The sequence below is a fragment of the Podarcis erhardii genome (assembly GCF_964252035.2).
Source record: "Podarcis erhardii genome assembly, chromosome: 7".
Classification (NCBI taxonomy): domain Eukaryota; kingdom Metazoa; phylum Chordata; class Lepidosauria; order Squamata; family Lacertidae; genus Podarcis; species Podarcis erhardii.
In genome coordinates, this window is record NC_138511.1 from 89,013,123 (window position 1) to 89,036,150 (window position 23,028).

The 23,028-nt window shown below is 48.5% G+C and overlaps 2 protein-coding genes and 1 long non-coding RNA gene across 5 annotated transcripts in view; all 3 read right to left on the reverse strand.

Annotated features, from left to right (window-relative positions):
• Positions 1-15,381, reverse strand: part of LOC309345778 (cytochrome P450 2A13-like) — a 43,403-nt gene extending 28,022 nt beyond the window's left edge. Inside the window, exons 1-5 of one of the 3 annotated variants that reach the window (XM_081869164.1) lie at positions 15,351-15,381; positions 8,821-9,053; positions 5,546-5,708; positions 1,746-1,895; positions 81-241 (exon numbers count right to left, since the gene is read on the reverse strand). In XM_081869164.1, coding sequence (XP_081725290.1) covers positions 81-241; positions 1,746-1,895; positions 5,546-5,708; positions 8,821-9,053; positions 15,351-15,366 — 723 coding nt within the window. In that variant the 5' untranslated portion in view covers positions 15,367-15,381. The remainder of the gene's footprint in view (positions 1-80; positions 242-1,745; positions 1,896-5,545; positions 5,709-8,820; positions 9,054-15,350) is intronic. The other 2 variants (XM_081869163.1, XM_081869162.1) reach the window with 2 other exon arrangements.
• Positions 1-23,028, reverse strand: part of LOC309345798 (cytochrome P450 2G1-like) — a 46,623-nt gene that overhangs the window by 4,666 nt on the left and 18,929 nt on the right. The gene's annotated exons all lie outside the window — the stretch shown is intronic.
• Positions 20,558-21,839, reverse strand: LOC309346248. The gene is made up of 2 exons (XR_014158524.1): positions 21,435-21,839; positions 20,558-20,828 (listed from the first exon to the last, which is right to left on the reverse strand). It is a non-coding gene; the product is annotated as an uncharacterized lncRNA (long non-coding RNA).

Below are 23,028 nucleotides of genomic sequence, written 5' to 3' on the forward strand. Positions count from 1 at the left end.
GCTGTTCCTTGAGCAGATTAGGAGAAGTGGCATTATTCACAATCTCATGCTGGAAGTCCTCCCCCTCCCCTCCAACGTACCTGTCCCCAAGAGGTGGCAGTGAACTGGAAGATTTCCAGCGAAGTGCTGAGCAAGAAGAGGAACTCCTTATCTTCGTATTCAAAGCGGTTGCCAAAGGCAATGGAGCTGATAACGTTGGACACTGAACGGCTCAGGACGTAGGTGGGGTCAAAAGGAGCACCTAGAAATTTATATATATTAACAGTAACTAACTGTGCTATCTCTCTTGGTATTAAGATGCCTAGGTATTTAACAGATTCAGAACAAATCCGAAATGGATATTCCTTTAATGAATGTGCAATCAAATTTTTGACCTACTGACACCAATTCCAATTTGTGTTTTTTAAAAATTTATTTAATTTTCCAGTTCAATTCCCCCCCCCCCCCAATCAATTATCCAACAACCAACATAAAAACAAGATCCCAAAGAATCTCCTGGACTTCCCTCCTCCCCTTTGTGGGTCCTTTTGTTAACCATTTTGTCCTGCATCATTTATAATAATCCAAATCTCTTTCATCTCCATTATATCCAAAACTCAACATTAAACTGCAAGTGTTATTCCAATCAATTCCGATTTGGACCAGTTAATAGAATATTGAAATATTTGTATCAACATTAATCAAAGATACGCTATAGACTGATAACTTGCACACTGTGTATGATCTTTATCTGGTTTGGGAATAACTGTAATTTAAGCTCGAATACATATTGTTGATAAAATACCTTTATCAGGTACCTCATCACACAATTGATGAAGTTTTGGTACCAATAGATCTTATACCATTCAATGGCGAGTCTATCCAGTCATTGTGTTTTGCCACTTGTCATTTTAAGAATACCAGTAGTTTGTTTAATTTTTGCCTCCCATTCAGTATTGGTGTTAATAGCATTTGTTTTTGTATATCATCTAAATGGGGTAGTTTTATTCTATTAAAAAAGACCTTCATATCTTTGTGACTGATGTGACTGATGTCTTTCAGTTTAGTATATAATTCATAATAATAATAATAATAATAATAATAATAATAATAATAATATATTTCTACCCTGCCCAACTGGCTGGGTTTCCCCAGCCACTCTGGGCGGCTTCCAACAAAAGATTAAAAATACATTAAAACACCAGTCATTAAAAACTTCCCTAAACAGGGCTACCTTCAGACGTCTTCTAAAAGTCTGATAGTTGTTTATCTCTTTGACATCTGGTGGGAGGGCGTTCCACAGGGCAGGCACCACTACCAAGAAGGCTCTCTGCCTGGTTCCCTGTAACTTGGCTTCTCTCAGTGAGGGAACTGCCAGAAGGCCCTCGGCACTGGACCTCAGTCTCTGGGCTGAGTGATGGAGGTGGAGACGCTCCTTCAGGTATACAGGACCGAGATATTAATTGATCATTAATATCCTTTGAGTTTTTATAACTTTTACCTTTGTCAATTTTAATGCTTGGATCACTTGGGTCACATTTTGCTATTGTGTATCTGGCTTATTTTGTCCGAGGGAAGCAGAGACTGGCACTTTTAGTTCCTGCTCCTTGCAACCTTGGAGCTGTCCAGTATACAATTGGGACTCAAATGCCACAGTGACAAGGTTCAGATTATCAGCGTTCAAATGCCCAAGTAACTGTCCAGTTTCTAACTATTACCTGTAACTCATTAAGCAGCATTTTTGAAGGTACCCAAACTGAGCTCACTTTTTGTTTCCCTCAGGGATTCCAGCAGGAAGTGGGTCTCCTCCAGGATCCGCTCTTCGACGGATCTCTTTCCCATCCCAAAGTTCCTCAGTGTCATGATGGAGAATCGGCGTAACTGCTTGGCCCGTTCCCCGTTACTGAAGGCAACCCCTGAGAAGCGAAGGAGGAGTAAAGGGAAGGAGGACAGGAGAAGGTGCACTCAGTGGGAATGTGGCTGGAAACAAACAGTGATAGAGATTTCGCCCGCAATGAAATCTTTGTTGACTGGTTTTTAAAGTTGCAATTTCAGCACTTGGAAGAACATTCTAAGTGTGTGTTCCCTCTCTCTCTCTCTCTCTCTCTCTTAGTTGTGCAGCAATAAAACTGCTAACACATTTGCAAAGTTAAGGAGTCTTGTGTGTGTGTGTGTGTGTGTGTGAAGACATTTGAGATATTTAAGAGTGGACGGGAGTGTCGGATTTCTGTTATGCCACTGTGCAGTTTTTGGAGTCACAAGACTCTGATTACATTCCAGACTGCTGGAAGTCTCACGGGAGATGGGAGACGGATTGTCAGGGAACTGCCATTGGAGCCAGAGGAGGAGGGAGGGCTCCAGAGGGATGCCGGAGAGCGTCCCAGGAGGGAGAGAGGCAGCCCATCTGCTGGGGAAGGAAATCAGCGTAGCACCAGTGGAGAAGGGGGGCAGATGGGGGAATCGGCGAGGGGGCTCCAGGACTCCTCGCCGGAGACCAGCGGGGAGAGCACGGGTCCTCCACTGCCCACACCCTCCCTGCGCAGAAGACTTCCACGCAGGGAGAGTAGGAGGAGACTGGGCGTCAAAGAACTTCTTTGCTGGAAGAAGTTCAAGAAACGCCCACTGACGGATTCTGCTAGCGATTGAGACAGCCACAGATGGGTGGCTGTCCAGACAGACAGGGTTCACCCAGGTAACCCAGCCAGGTGTGGCGACGACTTACGCACGAGCAACCCCTAGAACCATTACACGGATGTTGATGTTACTGGTTTCCTGTTTCTTTGTGTTGTTGTTCGCTGACTCTCACAGAGAGCAGATGCATATTCTTTTCTGTCCCACGTAGCTAGAAATAAACGTAGCGATGTAGCACATATTTCTTGACCTTCTGCTGTTTGGATACTCTGCATAATGGGAACGTGCCTGAAGCCTCATCAAAGGCTTAGGTCGTTAATCACTGCCGGAGCAGAGGTCATTGGATTCCAAAGATAGTATGTCATGGGGGAGAGCTGTTTCAGCTTGGTCGTAAGGAACCTCCGACAGGGAGAAAAATAGAGGAAAAGACACAGCTGACGATCAGCTGAGGGAAGGCATATGCAAACCCAGAGCTTTTTCCAGGCACGATCATCTACCCTTGCAAAGCAACTAAGTTACATCACTGGTCCTCTACTTGGCTTTGAATATTAAAATGCAAATCCCATCTCTTCTATGACCACTGTTGGAGGAAGAGGAGTGGGGGGGGAGTACACCGCCCCCAGCAGCGCAATCCTGGTGGGGTGCCATTGCGGCTGCCCCCAATCCTGTGCTGGTCACCATGCCCCCGCAGGCAGCACACCACACCCCCAGGACGCGTGCCACGCCCCTGTGGCGGCGCACCACGCCCCCAGGATGTGCGCCATGCCCCCGGGACACGTGCCAGTCCTGCCCCGCCTGTTCTCCGCCCCCCCGGTGCCGGAGCATGAAGCTCCGCCACTGTCTATGACTCGTTTTAATTGCCTAGAGAAACCCTTTCTCGGATCACTTTTCTCCACTGAAAAATGGGTATTCAAAAATCTTCTTCATAGGACTGCATGAAGGACCATTGCTAAATGTTGGGAGACATTCTGCACAGAAACATGTGTATACCTTTAAGAAGTTTCTGGGTTAATTGGTTGCAGCTGGCCGTGGCTACAAAAGGAAAAAGCAGTGTTTTGTAGCCTGCCTACAGGAATAACACCCCCCGGAGTTTCTGTTTGTTGTTTTGTAATAAAGTCTTCGTTTTAGTTTTGGTTTTACACCTATGTCTCCTGGAGTCACAGTCTGTCCTCTGCCACCAGTTGAAAATCCCCCTCCAATAGGTTATGGGCCCAGTCCTGAGTGGGCAGAGACAGAGTGTGAAAAGAAGAAGAAGAAGAGTTTGGATTTGATATCCCGCCTTTCACTCCCTTTAAGGAGTCTCAAAGCGGCTAACATTCTCCTTTCCCTTCCTCCCCCACAACAAACACTCTGTGAGGTGAGTGGGGCTGAGAGACTTCACAGAAGTGTGACTGGCCCAAGGTCCCCCAGCAGCTGCATGTGGAGGAGTGGGGAAGCGAACCCGGTTCCCCAGATTACGAGACTACCGCTCTTAACCACTACACCACACTGGCTCTCAGAACCCAGTGACTGGAAGCAACTCAGCTGGCTGTGTGAAGGCATCGGCAGGGAGTGTCTGTTTGAGACCAGGAGCCGAACATTTCTTCAAGCCACGTGTGAGTAAAGTGGAAAGCTGAAAGCTGGGTGGAGCCATGGCTGGACTTGGAACTGGAGCTCAAGGGGGAGCTTCCTATTTTCCAGTAGAGAAACTGGGAGAGTCCAATTATATGTCATGGAGTTTACAGATGCAGGCGTTTTAAAAGAAAGAACAATGTTGGACTGTTATTGTTAACCCTCCTGTAAAAGAGGAGGATGAAGAAGTAGATGAAGCAGACCAAAGGCTGGAGGACAAAGCCCATGCCAATTTAATTTTGAGTTTAGAGAAGCTTCAATTATCTCATGTGCGAGACCTTGAAACAGCAAGTGAGATTTGGAAAGCACTGAGAGCGATACATATTAGAGACACTGCTGGCAGCAAAATTACTCTAATGAGAGCTCTGTACCGAGCCAGACTAAGTGAGGGTGAATGTGTTTCAAAACACCTTCAAAGAATGTGTGATTTATTTTCACAGTTAAATGAACTTGGGGAACATTTTTCTGAACAGAGAAAGGTTTATATTGTGCTGTCTTCACTTCCTGAGTCATGGGACAATTTAGTGATGACCTTGGAGGCAATTCCAGAAAGCCAATTAACAATGCATTTCTTAATTGGGCGTTTGCTTGATGAGGAGAAAAGACGCCATGAGAGGAAGGCCACAACCCCTCACCGTAACTCCAGAAATGGGAGGCAGTCCAGTAAAAGATATGCAACCTAAAGAGGTTGTTGAGGAAGCAGCTTTCATAGTCAGAAGATGCTATCGTTGTGGGTCAACTAAGCATTTAGTACGTCAGTGCACTGTGTCTGTGGGAGAAAACACAGCGTTTGCTGGGAAGCGAGGAGACAGGAAGAATAGAGTCCAGTATGTTTCTGCATCAGTTCGAGGCACCAGTCATGACGTTGGACAGGACTGGATTTTAGACTCGGCAGCGACAAACATTTTTGTTAAGTCTGCACAAACCCTTGTAGAAAAGCAGCCTTGTAAATCTGTAAATGTAGTACTAACAGTTACAGATAGGTAGCCGTGTTGGTCTGCCATAGTCAAAACAAAAAATTCCTTCCAGTAGCACCTTAAAGACCAACTAAGTTAGTTCTAGGTATGAGCTTTCGTGTGGGAAAAAGCTCATACCTAGAACTAACTTAGTTGGTCTTTAAGGTGCTACTGGAAGGAATTTTTTGTAGTACTAACAGTGCATGAGTCAGCTGGAAAGGGTAGTGTGAATATTAACTGTTTAAGTACCAAGTTTACCAATGTTTTATGTGTACCAAGTTTAGAAAATAATTTGCTTTCAGTTACACTAGAAAAATTGGCAGTAAAGATGCACTCTGGCCAAGGGTTGCCCAAGAAGAGCCACTCACCGTAACCCCTGAAAATCCAGTCAAATGCGGATTGCTCTCCACGGCCACTGAACTCTTCGGCTTGATTCACCAGGGCCTCCTTCACAGCATCGTATCCACACAAGACCACAACACGGCGGGGCCCTAAGTGGATGGTGTAGACAGGACCATATTTCTCATGAATCTGTGAAAAGAGGGGGAGGGCATTGTGTGAAATCAGATGGACAGATGGAGCAAACAGGTTGGTTTTCAGGAAGACAAGCAAGATTAAAAACTGGCTATCCTCCCTAGCATTAGCTGACCCAGAGCTATTTTTCTAGAAAAAGAGGTGCATACCCTTCAACATTTCTCTGATGGAAATAGGGACATCCCATTCCATAATGATAATTTTACTATTTATACCCCACACATCTTACTGGGTTGCCCCAGCCACTCTGGGCAGCTTCCAACATATATAAACACATAATACATAATGTTTATCTGCTAGCCAGTGGTGGGAATATTGCTTTGTTAATTGTTTGAGTATTACTAATGTTGTTTCTTACCGTTCTAGAGGCTGGTGTGTTGTTGTTTTTCCACAAACTGTCTCTTACACGAAATGTTAGCTCATAATGTGATCCCCCCCTTCCCCTGCCATGGCATTACATATGTGCATATATATTTCTTTAATCCAAGTTGCTTGGACACTCATGCCCAAATACCTCTCTTTGGTGGGAAGTCTCCATTTTCACCTACCAGGTAGAGCAGGTTCTGCTGGGTGTGAGATTTCTAATTAATTCTTAAGAAGAGAATAGCTGGATTTCTTTGGGCAGTGCATTATTCATTTCTTGGTTAAGTTTGCCTGCAACTTTTCCTTTAAGGAGCCCAAGGCTGTAACTGAGCGTGGTGTGAACCATGTGAAATAATAAGCCAGGCTGAAAGAACTCCCAAAAGGAGGTTCAGTGCTGGGCAGTCTCCTTCCGTCAGCGGCTCCCTTGGTCTGGGCCACATGTGCCGACTTCAGAGATGATGAAAAGGAAGGGAGGTGTGCCACAGCCGGATGAAACTGCTGGTGTTGCAGTGAAGCATTTTCCTGGACATACATGTAGCTGCTGCAATAAATCTCTAAAGCCATTCATGGGGGAGAAATTAGGGTTCGGTCTGTGTGATAATGCAAACAGTCCTCATTCCCACTTTCTTCCCCGTCCTCTCCCCCATGCTTTTTAACATCTATATGAAGCCGCTGGGAGAGATCATCAGGGGGTTTGGGCTGGGTGTTCATCAGTATGCAGATGACACCCAGCTCTACCTCTTTTTCAAATCAGAACCAGTGAAGGCGGTGAAGGTCCTGTGTGAGTGCCTGGAGGCGGTTGGAGGATGGATGGCGGCTAATGGATTGAGGTTGAATCCTGACAGGGCAGAAGGACTGTTTTGGGGGGACAGGAGGCGGGCTGGTGTGGAGGACTCCCTGGTCCTGAATGGGGTAACTGTGCCCCTGAAGGACCAGGTGCGCAGCCTGGGAGTCATTTTGGACTCACAGCTGTCCATGGAGGCACAGGTCAATTCTGTATCCAGGGCAGCTGTCTACCAACTCCACCTGGTACGCAGGCTGAGACCCTACCTGCCCGCGGACTGTCTCACCAGAGTGGTGCATGCTCTAGTTTACTCCCGCTTGGACTACTGCCATGCGCTCTACGTGGGGCTCCCTTTGAAGGTGACTCGGAAACTACAACTAATCCAGAATGCAGAAGCTAGACTGGTGACTGGGAGCGGCCGCCGAGACCACATAACACCGGTCTTGAAAGACCTACACTGGCTCCCAGTACGTTTCCGAGCACAATTCAAAGTGCTGGTGTTGACCTTTAAAGCCCTAAACAGCCTCAAAGGCCCAGTATACCTGAAGGAGCGTCTCCACCCCCATCGTTCTGCACGGACGCTGAGGTCCAGCGCCGAGGGCCTTCTGGCAGTTCCCTCATTGCGAGAAGCAAAGCTACAGGGAACCAGGCAGAGGGCCTTCTCGGTAGTGGCACCCACCCTGTGGAACGCCCTCCCATCAGATGTCAAAGTGATAAATAACTACCTGACATTCAGAAGACATCTTAAGGCAGCCCTGTTCAAGGAAGTTTTTAATTGTATTTTAGTGTATTTTTGGTTTTTATGGAAGCCGCCCAGAGTGGCTGGGGAAACCCAGCCAGATGGGCCGGGTACAAATAATAAATTATTATTATTATTATTTCTTAAACAGAGCTGCCCCTTCAAAATTGAAACTACTTTGAGTCGGATGATGCAGTCCTCCCCCCCACCCCCAAGAAAATGTGAGCATAACTGCATATATTAGGGGAACGTGTGCATGGAAATGTTTATAGGATTGAAAATAACATTGGAAAATCCTCACTATCTGGAAGAATTGCTAAGGGAAAATGTTTATTTAAAAGAAATGCATACTAAAATGCTGACTAATTTTCTTGAGGACTTTCCTTAAAAAGAACCACCAACTGATGTGGAAATGAGACATGAGAAAGCCTAAGATTATGGTCAAGAAACAGTGGGATTGTCTAAATGAATATTTACAAAACCAGGGCTCAGTTACCCAAATTTGGTTGTGTTTAGACTAATCTTGTGAAAAATATAAAGAATGTACAGTGGCACCTCGGGTTACATACGCTTCAGGTTACATACGCTTCAGGTTACATACGCTTCAGGTTACACACTCCGCTAACCCAGAAATAGTGCTTCAGGTTAAGAACTTTCCTTCAGGATAAAGACAGAAATCGGGCTCCAGCAGCGTGGCGGCAGCAGGACGCCCCATTAGCTAAAGTGGTGCTTCAGGTTAAGAACAGTTTCAGATTAAGAATGGACCTCCGGAACGAATTAAGTACTTAACCTGAGGTACCACTGTAAAGTGAAAAATTAAGGAAAACCTATAGGAAGGATATGAAGAACAGAAGTTATGGTGACTGAAGTATAAAAGACGTGTGGCGTAAACAGTGGAAGTCTTTTCAAAACATTTTAATTAAGGTTGATATCTTGCAAGATGGAAATATATAGCTGTATGCAAGCATAGGTCCTTCCACTTAGGCAGAAATATAAAGAGAGAGAGAATAAGAAGCTGGATAAATTGATGGAAGGAGAATTATGAGGAGATGATGACTCAAGTGGGAGAGAGAGAGAGAGAGAGAGAGAGAGAGAGAGAGAAGGATGAGTGGGTAGGTAGATAGATGGGAGTGACCTTCATTCATCAGCAATATATAAAAATGATTTTATAATAACAATTCAGAGAATAGGAAACTGTGCTCTGACACATTGTAGAAAGTTACCTTCATGAATGAACGGTACATATCACTTGTGTTGACTTGGAGCAGGTTCCCGATGAAGGGGAGGGGAGTTGGTCCAGGCGGCATCTGGCTTTTGCGGTGCATCTGCCGCCATGTTGAGAGGACCATCAGGCAAGAGAGGCAGATGACCAGGAAAAGGGTTGCTGCTCCGAGGGGATCCATGGGGAGGTTGTGGGTGGCCTGTGGAGCTCTGCAGGTAATGTGTTGCTGACCAGCTGGGGAGAGAAAATACCTGCGCAGTCCGAGCTGAGCCTGTTACATACCTTTGGAAGAACCTCCTCCTTGAAATTGTGCAACCTGTTTACTCTCTGCTCAGGGTCTTCTTTCAAGTCAAGAGAAGACCTACCAGAGCAAAGTTCAGATGGACAGATAGTGGAGACAGGGAGTTGTCTGCCCAAGTCTGCACCCCCAAGGGAGCTTCAAGGAGTCCCAGAGTCAAACACAATTCTCTCACCACGTTTCTCAGAAGTCTGTATCTTTTGACCTGGTCTCTGCTGGTGTAAGACTAAGAGGAGTGTAGCAGAGGGAAAGGGTTGCTGCTCCGAGGGGATCCATGGGGAGGTTGCGGGTGGCCTGTGGAGCTCCGAGTAGCCGGGAAGAGAAAGTGCCCACGTAGCTGAAACTGAGGCTCTTATATAAATTTTGCTGAAGGATCACCCCCCCCCCCTTTGGAGTTATTCCATCTCTCTCTCCAGCCTCTCTATCCAGTTTGGAGGGGGGTGTAGAGTTTGTGTTCTGGGCATTGGGCAATCAGGACAGATTAGAGAATTTGCTGGCTTACCAGCTACCTCGCTGCCTGGCTACCTACCTGTCTGAGCTGAGACAGCTGGCTTGTGCTGGTCCCGGGGGGGGGGGTTACTGTGCAGTGTGGTCCAAGTCCGGTCCTGGGTTGAGGGTCTGGAGGCTGTCTGTCAAGGGCGAAGCGGGGTCCAAGGCAAGGAGTCGGGCGTGGTCAGGAACTCAGGAGAGCAGGTCAGGGTGCCAGCAGGAACAGGTTACCAACGATGTTGCTCCCGCAACCAGGGACTGGGCTGGCCGGCCTTTATCTCCTCTGAGGCATCGGGCGGCCCCGGTCCACAGGTGAATTGCCTCTCCTGGCCTGAAGGCGAGCACTCCCCCTGTGAGAATTTAGTTCCCTCCGCCTCTCTGCCCTGGGCCTCTACAGCTCAGGAGAGGCTGGAGGGTTACTGGACCCAGAGGCAACCTCACCTTCCCCTGACAGGGCTGGGAGAGGAGCACCTGCAGGCAATGGGTCCTCCATCACCTCTGGAGCCAGAGCGGATTCAGCTGGTGTCTGCGCCTGAGGATCCGGCACAGGTGCGGGCCCTTCAGGTTCAAGCCCCTGCCCCGGCTCAGCCGGCCCTGGAGGCGGGGACTCCTGTGCAGGCTGGGATTCTTCAGGTTCAGCCTCTGAATCAGATTCCCAGGCCATCACATGGCTTTGGAGGTGGGGTGGAGGACTCCCAGACTGCTTGTGTTGGAAGACTTCAACACCCATGCCAAGGCTTCAGGGCTGCCATGGCGACCATGAGAATGTGCAATGCATTCTCTCAGCAGCCCAATGCATGTGGTAGTCTACATTCTGGACCTAGTTTTCTCAACTGGGCATGAAGAGTGTGATCTGAAAGTGAGGGCTCTAGACCTCAGTCCCTTGTCATGGTCAGTTCATTTCCCATTGAGATTTCGGCTTTCATGACCCTTCATCTTCCGCAGAGGCAAGAGACCTATGAGGATGGTTCTGGGGGAGTTTCTGACTGATCTGACTGGTAGTGAAACAAGAGGAAAGATTAGTCTTGGGGCTTTCTCAATTTGAGGTGTAGCATGGAAATGACCTCTCACAGGCTATCTATTGGTTGCAAGAAAAACTTGCAATATGCTAAACCTGTGACACGAGGTTTAGCTTATTTATGACAAAAGTATTTTGAGAAGGGAGCAATGTGAAATAAGTACTACCTTGGCAGATATTTTAAAGATGCAACACTGATGGTTTTCTCAAAAACAAGGCAAAAATCAAAAACCTGGGATGAAAGATGAGTTATTTGCTTTCTATAGTCAATTTTATAATTCATAAAAAAAATCCATCTTGGGAAGATATCTTAGATTTATTGGATAATTTGAATCTTAAAGAAATATTCTCAAACAGAAATGGATCCAGTGACAGCAGAACCCATGGATTATATCTGTGCTGGCCCCGGGGGGGGGGGTTACAGAGAGGCGTGGTCAGAGTTCGGTCCTGGGTCGAGGGTCTGGAGACTGTCCACCAAGGGCGAAGCAGGGTCCAAAGTAAGAAGCTGGGCGTAGTCGGGAACTCTGGAAAAACAGGTCTGGGTGCTGGCAGAAACAGGTTTCCAACGATGTTGCTCCCGCAACCTGGGACTGGGCTGACTGGCCTTTATCTCCTCTGAGGTATAGGACAGCCCCGGCCCACAGGTGACTCGCCTCTCCTGGCCTGGAGGCGAGCAGTCCTCCTGAGAGAACATAGTTCCCTCCGCCTCTCTGCCCTGAGCCTCTGCAGCTCCGGAGAGGCTGGAGGGTTACTGGACCCAGAGGCAAACTCACCTTCCCCTGATGGGCAATGGGTCCTCCATCACCTCCGGAGCCAGAGTGGATGCATCTGGTGTCTGCTCCTGAGGATCCGGCACAGGTGCGGGCCCTTCAGATTCAAGCCCCTGCCCTGGCTCAGACGGCCCTGGAGGCGGGGACTCCTGTGCAGGGTTGGGATTCTTCAGGTTCAGCTTCTGAATCAGATTCCCAGGCCATCACAATATCCAGAAAGCTAAGAAGAATGAGTTTCCAGGAATGGAGGGCTTTTTGGATTAAGCATTCTAGGAAGAACTAGTCCCATTTTTGAAGGAGCTGTTTTATTATCTTTCACAAAAAGAAATTCCAAGTTTGAAAGAGTCAAAAATTGTCTTAGTACCAAAAGAGAGGAAGAATCGAGCAAATACAGATTCATACAGATTCTTTCGTCCTTCAGAGAGGAACGGTGCACATGTTATGAATATGTGGGATGGTGATAAAACCAGCCAGCCTGGGAAAGATGTTGATCTCTTCAGACAGGATGGGAGATTTGAAGTGGAAGTTCTGCAGGGTGTTGGTGATGAAAAGGAAGAGTTGCATCCAGGTCAGCCGCTCCCACAAACAATAGTGTTTCCCTAGGAAACAGAAGGACGCAACTGGGGCTGTGGGTTAAACCACAGAGCCTAGGACTTGCCGATTAGAAGGTCGGCGGTTCGAACCCCCACAACGGGGTGAGCTCCCATTGCTCGGTCCCTGATCCTGCCAACCTAGCAGTTCGAAAGCACATCATAGTGCAAGTAGATAAATAGGTACCGCTCTGGCAGGAAGGTAAACGGTGTTTCCGTGCGCTGCTCTGGTTCGCCAGAAGTGGCTCAGTCATACTGGCCACATGACCCGGCAGCTGTACGCCGGCTCCCTCGGCCAGTAAAGCGAGATGAGCGCCGCAAGAGTCGTCTGCGACTGGACCTAACAGTCAGGGGTCCCTTTACCTTTACCTTTAGGAAACAGGAAGAATGCCAAGATGGGCTTTAGGGTGCTGCTATAGCCTGCTTGGGTGTGCTTGGGCCAAGGCCCCTGGATACAACAAGACCGTTGGTATTTTGGTGTGCATGGCTGGCAAAGAGATTTCTCTGCGGTAGGCAAAAAAGATGACGTTTGGACAGACAGGGTAAATTGGGGGTACATCTGCAGCAGCAACACTTTCTGGCTAATTCTTAACTGCTTCCTGTTTCCAGGGGAAACTACTCTTTAGCACTCAATCAGAACAAACAGCAATGTGGGTTCCCCCTGGATTGTCTATTGCTTAACAGTGGGTTTCTCTTGGGAGCTGTCCAGAGTGGCTGGGGCAACCCAGCCAGGTGGGCAGAATACAAATAATAAAATTATTGTTCTTATTTTTCTTATTATTTCCTCTTGGAATGGAGCAGGACAAGGGGGAAATCTGTGCTGGTCCCAGGGGGGTTACTGTGCAGCGTGGTCCGAGTCCGGTCCTGGGTTGAGGGTCTGGAGGCTGTCTCTCAAGGGCAAGGCGGGGTCCAAGGCAAGGAGCCAGGCATGGTCAGGAACTCTGGAGGAGCAGGTCAGGATCCAGGCAGGAACAGGTTTCCAACAATGTTGCTCCCGCAACCTGGGACTGGGCTGACTGGCCTTTATCTCCTCTGAGGCCTGGGGTGGTCCTGGCCCACAGGTGACTCGCCTCTCCTGACCTGGAGGCGAGGAACTCCTCCTGCAGGAACTTAGTTCCCTCCGCCTCTCTGCCCTGAGCCTCTGCAGCTCAGGAGAGGCTGGAGGGTTACCAGACCCAGAGGCAACCTCACCTTCCCCTGACAGGGCTGGGAGAGGAGCACCTGCAGGCAATGGGTCCTCCATCACCCCCGGAGCCAGAGCAGATTCAGCTGGTGTCTGCACCTGAGGATCTGGCACAGGTGAGGACCCTTCAGGTTCAAGCCCCAGCCCCGGCTCAGCTGGCCCTGGAGGCGGGGACTCCTGTGCAGGCTGGGACTCCTCAGGTTCAGCCTCTGAATCGGATTCCCAGGCCGTCACAAAATCCCTCAGACCTCTGCTTTCTAGGCACAACACAAGTCTGCTTACCTTAATGGTCAGGCGATGTTGCAGCCCCGGTCATGTCCGCGATCTGGCACTGGCCTGGGGTTGGATTGCAGCCTGCTTGCAAATCAGCCAATGGCAGGCAGGTTTAGGCTCAGCCAACAGGCATCACTTGGCTCCACTCCCAGGGGGATAAACAGAGGTCTGCGAAGACTTCCTCCCCAGTTCTTCAATGGATCTCCTACTCTGCCTCCATTATTCATGTGTTTTTTGCCTTCATGTTAGACCTTGCTATGGACTTTATTGGCTGCCATATTCAGAACCAGGCCAGAATTTTTCCACTTGGCAAATTGGCTCCAGTTTTGTGGTTTTTGCCTTCCTCGTAGCAATAGTCACAACTTGGCTGGTCTTGGCTGGAGGGGAGGTTGTAGCCTCTGCCTGCCCCTCCTTGGTTATGGGTATCCTGTTAAAGGGATATGCAAGGAGTTGCTTCTGTCTGGGTGCGCAGGCAGGGAATAGGTACCCCTATTTGATGTAGGTCATACCACACCCACACACCCCAGATGTGATTTACCCTTAGATGCACTCCCAGCAAACGGTCTGGAGTGGAAAATTGGGCTACACCCAATGCCTATGCCAAACCATTCACAGCTGTAATTAATAAAGTTGTGGCCGATTTGAAGCCAATTTATGTTGCGTGGTGAGTTCCTGCCTCCCCCCCCCCCAGTGGAAATAAAGACACATGGCACAAATATTTAGGTTAATGGGCAAAAAATGGCCACAACTTTATTGGTTACAGGAATGAGCGGTATTGGCTTAGGTATTGGTCCTAACCGACTACAGTGGTGCCCCGCAAGACGAATGCCTCGCAAGACGGAAAACCCGCTAGACGAAAGGGTTTTCCGTTTTGGAGGTGCTTCGCAAAACAAATTTCCTATGGGCTTGCTTCGCAAGACGAAAATGTCTTGCGAGTTCCTGCGGGGTTTTTTCCCTTCCCCCCCTTTTTCTAAGCCGCTAAGCCGCCTATCAGCTGATCCGCTAAGCTGCTAAGCCGCTAAGCCGCTTATCAGCTGATCAGCTAAGCCGCTAAGCCGCTTATCAGCTGATCCGCTAAGCCGCTTATCAGCTGATCCGCTAAGCCGCTAAGCCGCTAATAGTGCTAATCCGCTAATCCGCTAATGGGCTTGCTTCGCAAGACGAAAAAACCGCAAGACGAAGAGACTCGCGGAATGGATTCTTTTCGTCTTGCGAGGCACCACTGTATCTGGCTTCAGCCCGATTGCTTGAAGACCGGCAAGGGTTAACCACCAGTAGGGGGAGTCCTTTTGATGCACATCAACTAGGAACTCCCCCGGGGTCACCGATTGGGGGCGTGCCTTAGGCCTTCACCTCCATAGGCTTTGGATGGGGCCATGCCCCCCGAAATCCTTTATCGGACTACCCTTCAATATACAGGTCAGGTGAGGGCGCTACCTCCCCTCTTCCATCTACAGAGCAATCCCAATGCCTAACCGCCAATGCCGAGGAAGTTGTGACGATTTGCTACGAGGTAGGCGAAAAACCCAAGTGGCTGGTGCCAATTTGCCAAGTGCAAAAAAAATCCTACCAGGCCCCTTAATGGCGACCAACCGAGGTCCATAGCAAGGTCAAAAGTAAAACCTAAAGGGTGGGAGGGTGGGAAACCCGATGAGCTGAGGCGGCAAAAGATCCCTGGCCATGCCAGTGTGATATCGTGCAAGCCATGCCCCCCCCAGGTCAGCCAATTGGCTGCATCTCCTGCAAGAAAATAATCCTCTCGAGTTCGGAAGTGGTTTTGTTGTCTTGTCTGGTTATTTATCACTTAGGCTGTGATGTAGCCACAGGGCCTTGGCACACAAGTGGAAGTGGGGGTGAGTCCCATGTTGAGCTATTATTTGCTGTAAACACACACACACAAATGGACTCACCAAAAGAGAATGGCATAAAAGCCTCATTCTTCTTGAACTGCCCGTTCTCATCCAGGAAGTGCTAAGGGTCAAATCTTTCTGATTTTGCAAAATGTTTGGGGTATCTCAGCACAGATCTCAGTGCAAGGAAGACTTCAATTCCCTGAACAAGAGAGGGAGAGGAATGAGAAGAGAAAGGGACAAATGGAAGATTCCTCTGGGTGGGAAGAAATCAGTATGAAATTTAGAGTAGCAAATTACCTTCCACTAATCCTGGTTGTCTTTGTCCATGGAGTTTTCTTGGCAGGGATACTGGAGTGGCTTGCCAGTTCCTGCTCCAGGAACCTAGATAGCATCTTAAAAAGCAGAGACATCACCTTGCCAACAAAGGTCCGTATAGTTCAAGCTCTGGTGTTCCCAGTAGTGATGTAGGGAAGTGAGAGCTGGACCATAAAGAAGGCTGATCGCCAAAGAATTGATGCTTTTGAATTATGGTGCTGGAGGAGACTCTTGAGAGTCCCATGGACTGCAAGAAGATCCAACCTCTCCATTCTGAAGGAAATCAGCCCTGAGTGCTCACTGGAAGGGCAGATCCTGAAGCTCAGGCTCCAAGACTTTGGCCACCTCATGAGAAGAGAAGACTCCCTGGAAAAGACCCTGATGTTGGGAAAGATGGAGGGCCCAAGGAGAAGGGGACGACAGAGGACGAGATGGTTGGACAGTGTTCTCAAAGCTACCAGCATGAGTTTGACCATACGACTAAAAAACAACAACAACAACAAAGAGGGGTGGATCTATACACAGGGGGGAAAACATGATACTACAAATAAGTCAGAAATTAAATAATTATAACAAAAGGGAAAAAATATTATGTAAAAAAAATGCATAGAATTTTTTTGTTTGCTCTCTGGCGCCATCTGGCGTTTCATGTTTATAACACATTCAAAGTGTTGGGGGCGGGTTGGGTTTTTTGGACTAATGTAGCCGAGTCCCAGATGTCCTCAAAGCATCTGACGTGAAGACAAGATTGGACCAGCCAAACTGTCTAGAACACTGCTTAAAATGGCAGGTGGCATTTTAATCATGGTACAGCCCAACTCCCTATTCATCCCATCCTTCCTGAGTCAGTCTCGGTGGAGCAAGACCAGGATTTACCGTATTTTCCGTGTATAACACCCCCCCATGTATAAGACGCCCCCTGTTTGGGGGACTCCAAATTAAGAAAATGTGGGGCGTCTTATACCTGTGTATAAGATGCCCCCAATTTTTAACATAATTTTAAAAGAAAAAAAATCTAGTCTTATACATGGAAAAATACAGTGGTACCTCGGGTTACAGATGCTTCAGATTACAGACTCCGCTAACCCAGAAATAGTACCTCGGGTTAAGAACTTTGCTTCAGGATGAGAACAGAAATTGCGCGGCAGTGGCGCGGCAGCAGCGGGAGGCCCCATTAGCTAAAGTGGTACATCAGGTGAAGAACGGACTTCCGAAATGAATTAAGTTCTTAACGCAAGGTACTACTGTATGGTATTTGCTTATTTTTAACAAAAGCAAAAGCAACTTCCTTGTGCATTTTGTTGGTAGATACCTGCCTTGTGGGAAACAAAGCGTCGACAACCTTGCCAGAAAAGCCCCTTTTAGTCAGCCAGAGCTTTTTATCTCCAGCCCTGTCTAGTCCCATAGGCCTCCACCAAGGAAGAGCCTGTATGGATCAGCCTTGGGCATCTAAAGATGAAGACTGTAGGTCTCAACCAATGCCCCAGGCCACCATCCCCATCTTGGTAACCACCTGGCAGAGATGAGCACCCCAAGCAAACAGACTGCAAGCTGACACCAGGGTCCGTCCCTGCAGCTTGCTCCCTCCATTAACTGGAGAGGGATGAAGGGAAATGGATATTGGAATGGAAGCAGAAGCTGCTGAGGAGACCAGGAGTGAGAACCCAGTGCAGGATTTATGTATAAGCTAAACAAGCTATAGCTTAGGGCCCCACTCTCTTGGGGGCTCCCAAAAAATTTAAAGGGGAAAAAACTGGATGTACATTTCCAAAATGTAAGATAAAAAACAAATAAAATAAAACCTACATACAGAAACAGTTTTGTGTTGTGTGGGCTCCTGTGATGTAAGTCATGGGCCCTGCCTGCTAGGCTGCCCCCTAAAATATCACTGGTTTGCTCATTTGCGTGGTGAGTCCCCCCCCCAGTGGAAATAAAGACACATGACACAATTATTAAGGTTAATGGGCTAAATAAGGCCACAACTTTATTGGTTACAGGTGATGAGTGGCATTGGCTTAGGCATTGGTCCTAACCGACTATATCTGGCTTCAGCCCTTCCACTTGACAGGTTAACCACCAGTTGGGGGAGTCCTGCTGATGCACATCAACTAGGAACTCCCCCAGGGTCACCACTAGGGGGCGTGCCTTAGGCCCTCCCCTCCCCAGGCTTCAGACAGGGCCACGCCCCCCAGAATCCTTTATCGGACTACCCTTCAATATGCAGCTCAGGTGAGGGCACTACCTCCCCTCTTCCATCTACAGAGCAATACCAATGCCTAACCGCCAATACCAAGAAAGTTGTGACGATTTGCTACGAGGTAGGCGAAAACCAAGTGGCTGGTGCCAATTTGCCAAGTGGAAAAATTCCTACCAGGCCCCTCAACGGCGACCAACCAAGGTCCATAGCAAGGTCAAGGAACGAAAACCTTAAAGGGTGGGAGGGTGGGAAAAGCAGGAACAGTTGACGGGCGGCAAAGAGGGAGATCCCTGGCTGCGTCCTGGTTTAAATAGGGCAGGCCACTCCCCCAGAGCCAGCCAATTGGCTGGCCAGGGGGTGACACGGCCGGTGATTGCCCCAGTCGCATGGGGGCTTGGCTCCAGCCTCCGCGCTTGTGGTGGGGCCGTGACGCCCGCAATCCCCCCTCCTCTGCAGGGCGGAAGTGGCTTTCTATATATAGGGTGCCTACATTCTGCATGGACTGATTGCATGGCAACATGTGCAAATGGTTTTAGATACCTGTTAGGCCCATAAATTACCATATAGCATATACCGTATTTTTCGTCCCATAGGACGCTCCGTCCCATAGGATGCACCTAGTTTTTTGGGGGGGAAATAAAGGAAATTTTTTCCCCTTTATTTCCCCCCCAAAAGCAGGTCGGGGAAACCGAACCAGGTCGAGGAACAGCGGGATGGCGGCGCTGCGCCTCCCTGCTGTCCCCCGAGCTTGTGGGGCTGGCCGATGTCTGCCCGGCGCGAGGGGCGCTCTGCTTCAGGGTGCCCTGCCCACCGGGCGGCAGGCTGCTATCCGCAGCGTGGGGAGCCCTGCGGGGAACTCCTGCAGGGCTGCCTAGGCTGCGGATGTGTTCCCGAAGCACCGGGCGCTCTGCTTTCAGCGCGCCCGGCGCTCCGGGAAGCAAACTACTATCCGCAGCCTAGAAAGCCCTGCGGGAACTCCCGCAGGGCTGCCTAGGCTGCGGATGTCTTCCTGAAGCCTGGAGAGCGAGAGGGGTTGGTGCACACCGACCCCTCTCGCTCTCCAAGCTTCAGCAAAAGCCTGCATTCGCCCCATAGGACGCACCCAGATTTCCCCTTCATTTTTGGAGGGGAAAAAGTGCGTCCTATAGGGCGAAAAATACGGTATTCAGCTCAAAGAAAACAGCGGCAATTTGTTGTTGACAAAGGACAGCTGGACATATAAAAGGCCCCATTCCCTTCAGTAGCTCCTCATCAAACCTAAATCCGGCCCTGTAAGAACCACAACCGCCAGATCAGGTTGGCACCTGACACCATCAGGCCCTATAGCCATCCTCACCTGAGGTGCCAGGATATCCCCTGTGATCGGAGGAGGAAGAGGAAGAGGAAGAATGGACGCTTGTGCATTTAGCCAAAGCTACTCCTGAACATTTTAACATCAGCCAAAGATTACTCGGTTGCATCAAGTCAAAAAACAAACTGTTTGTCCTCGTATTCAAACCGCTGGCCAAAAACCACAGAGCAGATAACATTGGAGGCGGTGTGGCTGAGGTAGAAGGTCGGATCAAATGGGTGCCCTGCGGAGGTGGAAAATGGGGACAACATCACCCAAGATGCCAGGATGCACCCTATGGTCAAAGGAGAAAGAATATGCCTAATGGACATTGGTGCATTTAGCTAAAAAGGCTCCTGAATGTTTTAACAGCAGCCAGAAATATGCAAACGAAGCTTCTCCAGCTAGATGAAGCCATATAAACTGGAATGTGTCTAGAGGAGGGCAACCAAAATGGTCCAAGGCCTGGAAACGATGCCTTATGAGGAACGGCTAAGGGAGCTGGGCATGTTTAGCCTGGAGAAGAGGAGGTGAAGGGGTGATATGATAGCCATGTTCAAATATATAAAAGGAGGTCACCTAGAGGAGGGAGAAAGGTTGTTTTCTGCTGCTCCAGAGAAGCGGACACGGAGCAATGGTTCCAAACTACAAGGAAGAAGATTCCACCTAAACATTAGGAAGAACTTCCTGACAGTAAGAGCTGTTTGACAGTGGCATTTGCTGCCAAGGAGTGTGGTGGAGTCTCCTTCTTTGGAGGTCTTTAAGCAGAGGCTTGACAACCATATGTCAGGAGTGCTCTGATGGTGTTTCCTGCTTGGCAGGGGGTTGGACTCGATGGACTTGTGGTCTCTTCCAACTCTAGGATTCTATGATTCTATGAAACCTCTGCACATGGGCAGGAACTTACCATGCCATGGGAGCCAGTGCAGAACTCCCGCCAGCCCCATATTTCTACTGTTTAAAGGGAATACTAGAAAGCTTGGGGGTTTTCTTGAAATTCTCCTCAATTCTATTTTTAAAAATTTGAGACTATTTGGGACTATTTGTCAAAGAAAGGAAAGAAGAAAAAAATAGTTTACATTTAAAGAATACACTCTTATTTAATATTAAACTGTCAAGGCGTAGGCAGAAAACACAGAGGGTTATATCCACCCTCATGTGCAAACTGTGCAAAAAATGAAACTCTATATAGTGAATTTCGAGAGATCCTTAAGACAATGACTTGGAAAGCTGTGGTAAAAGAGAGGCAGCTTTAACTTTTCAATAGCTGAGGGGAAAGTCTAAGGAAACGAGGAAAAGGAACAAGGCCATCTTGCAGTTTCACCCAGCAAGGCAATTCCAAGCCATCCTCTGAGGAACCTTCCAAATTCCTCAGGGACTTATGAGGCGTGTGAAGTAATTAATTTATTTCAGAACAAGGCGTGTGTAGTAATTAATTTATTTCAGATGGTAGCTGTTTAGAAGGGCCATCGGGAAGGGCTTACTCCAGGGGGGAGAAAGAGGGCAGGAGAACCTTTTGAATCGTCATGAAAGAAAGGAAGGAAGGAAGAGGCATGTACCTAAAGGCAGCCATTTTGAGCCTGGCATTAATTTAGCCTCTTCATGGCGGGAGAGAAGGAAAAGGCGGGAGAATGCCTCTGCTAGAGGACGGCTCCATTGCCTCTGCTCAGTTTGCTCACATCCCTTGTCTGGTCTGAGGAGAAAGAAAAATGGGTCTTATTTCTCCACAGAAACGACCCATTTGGTTCCTCACCAGATGTCTCACCCCTCAAGTCCCTGAGGGAAGAGGGAATGGAGGCAGACAAGCCGGAGGTTTCTGGGGGAAGGAGCTCAGAAAACCACAATCTGACACCCAAAACGCAGAGGTTACACTACACACATCCACAAAAACCAGACCCACTTTAAAGTTTTTGTGAAAAATCACAGGCGGCAGTGATAAACCCTTTGCAGATCTGGAACGCAAAGAGCAGGCATAGGCAAACTCAGCTCTCCAGATCTTTTGGGACTACAACTCCCATGATCCGTAGCTAACAGGACCCGTGGTCAGGGATGATGGGAATTGTAGTCCCAAAACATCTGGAGGGCCAAGTTTGCCTATGTCTGGCAAAGAGGGAGGAGATACTTTGCCACCCATGATGGGCTCTGGTTTTATGTGCCACAACCCTCCTGAGGCATCAGCACAACCACAAGCCTTGTCCTGTGTCAAACTGGTCTTGTGAATGCCCAGGCAGAGCCCCCCCCTCTTTTACACACATATACATAGCAAAATGGAGACTGGCCAACTAGGGCAGCCGTTCACCTCAGAAAGGACAGGCAGCTTGTTCTTTTCTCTCTCTGTGCGTGAAGAAAGGTGCAAAAATGGTGGCTGCACCTTGCCTGTTACCCTCCTTCTGCCTTGCCCAGCCCCATGGGTGCCTTTTGCGGTTTCCCCATACCCCCCCCAACTTTAAAACAAGTTTCCCTTCATTGGGTATGACAGAGATGGGTGCAAAAATGGCGGCCACACCTCATCCAATAGCAGCCTTCTCATGCCTGACTTGGCCTTGGGTTTGGGGGGGATTCCTGCCCTTTTGGCTGCCACCAACACATGCTCACTTGTTTTATTTCGGAGAGGCAGCGACGTGTCATTATTAGCACGGGTTAGGGTTAGAATGGCAGCCCATGTGTGCATTCGTAGCTCAATTTCTCTGCCGTTGTTTTCTCATAATCTCATAATAATAATAATAATAATAATAATAATAATAGTTGTTGTTGTTTAGTCGTGTCCGCCTCTTTGTGACCCCCTGGACCAGAGCACGCCAGGCACTCCTGTCTTCCACTGCCTCCCGCAGTTTGGTCAAACTCATGTTTGTAGCTTCGAGAACACTGTCCCACCATCTCGTCCTCTGTCGTCCCCTTCTCCTTGTGCCCTCCATCTTTCCCAGCATCAGGGTCTTTCCCAGGGAGTCTTCTCTTCTCCTGAGGTGGCCAAAGTCTTGGAGCCTCAGCTTCAGGATCTGTCCTTCCAGGGAGCACTCAGGGCTGATTTCCATCAGAATGGAGAGGTTGGATCTTCTTGCAGTCCATGGGACTCTCAAGAGTCTCCTCCAGCACCAGAATTCAAACGCATCCATTCTTCAGCAATCAGCCTTCTTTATGGTCCAGCTCTCACTTCCATACATCACTACAGTGGTGCCTCGCAAGACGAAAATAATTCGTTCCGCGAGTCTCTTCGTCTAGCGGTTTTTTCGTCTTGCGAAGCACCCCTATTAGCGGCTTAGTGGATTAGCACTATTAGCGGCTTAGCGGCTTAGCGGCTTAGAAAAAGGGGGGGAAAGGGAAAAAACTTGCAAGACTCGCAAGACGTTTTCGTCTTGCAAAGCAAGCCCATAGGGAAATTCGTCTTGTGAAGCACCTCGAAAAACGGAAAACCCTTTCGTCTAGCGAGTTTTTCGTCTTGCGAGGCATTCGTCTTGCGGGGCACCACTGTACTTGGAAAACCATAGCTTTAACTATACGGACCTTTGTTGGCAAGGTGATATCTCTGCTTTTTAAGATGCTGTCTAGGTTTGTCTCATTATTATTAGCAGCCTGAAAATGTATGTGTGTGTTGTGCAGTCCCCTGTTGACTTTGGATGTGTTGTTGTACCAGTATCGTCAGTTCTGAGGTTAGGACTGCAGCCTGTGTCTGTGCATAGCTGTCAACGTTTCCCTCTTTTAAAGGGAAATTCCCTTATACCGAATAGGATTCCTCGCAAGAAAAGGGAAGAGTTGACAGCTATCTGTCTGTGTGTGTTGCTGAATGCTTTTGTCATCTCAGCATTATCATCCTAGCAGAGCATGATCTTCATTCCACATGGTGGGAAGAAGATGGCGCACAATAAATGTGTGCGTTGCTGTTGAATGCTTCTTGT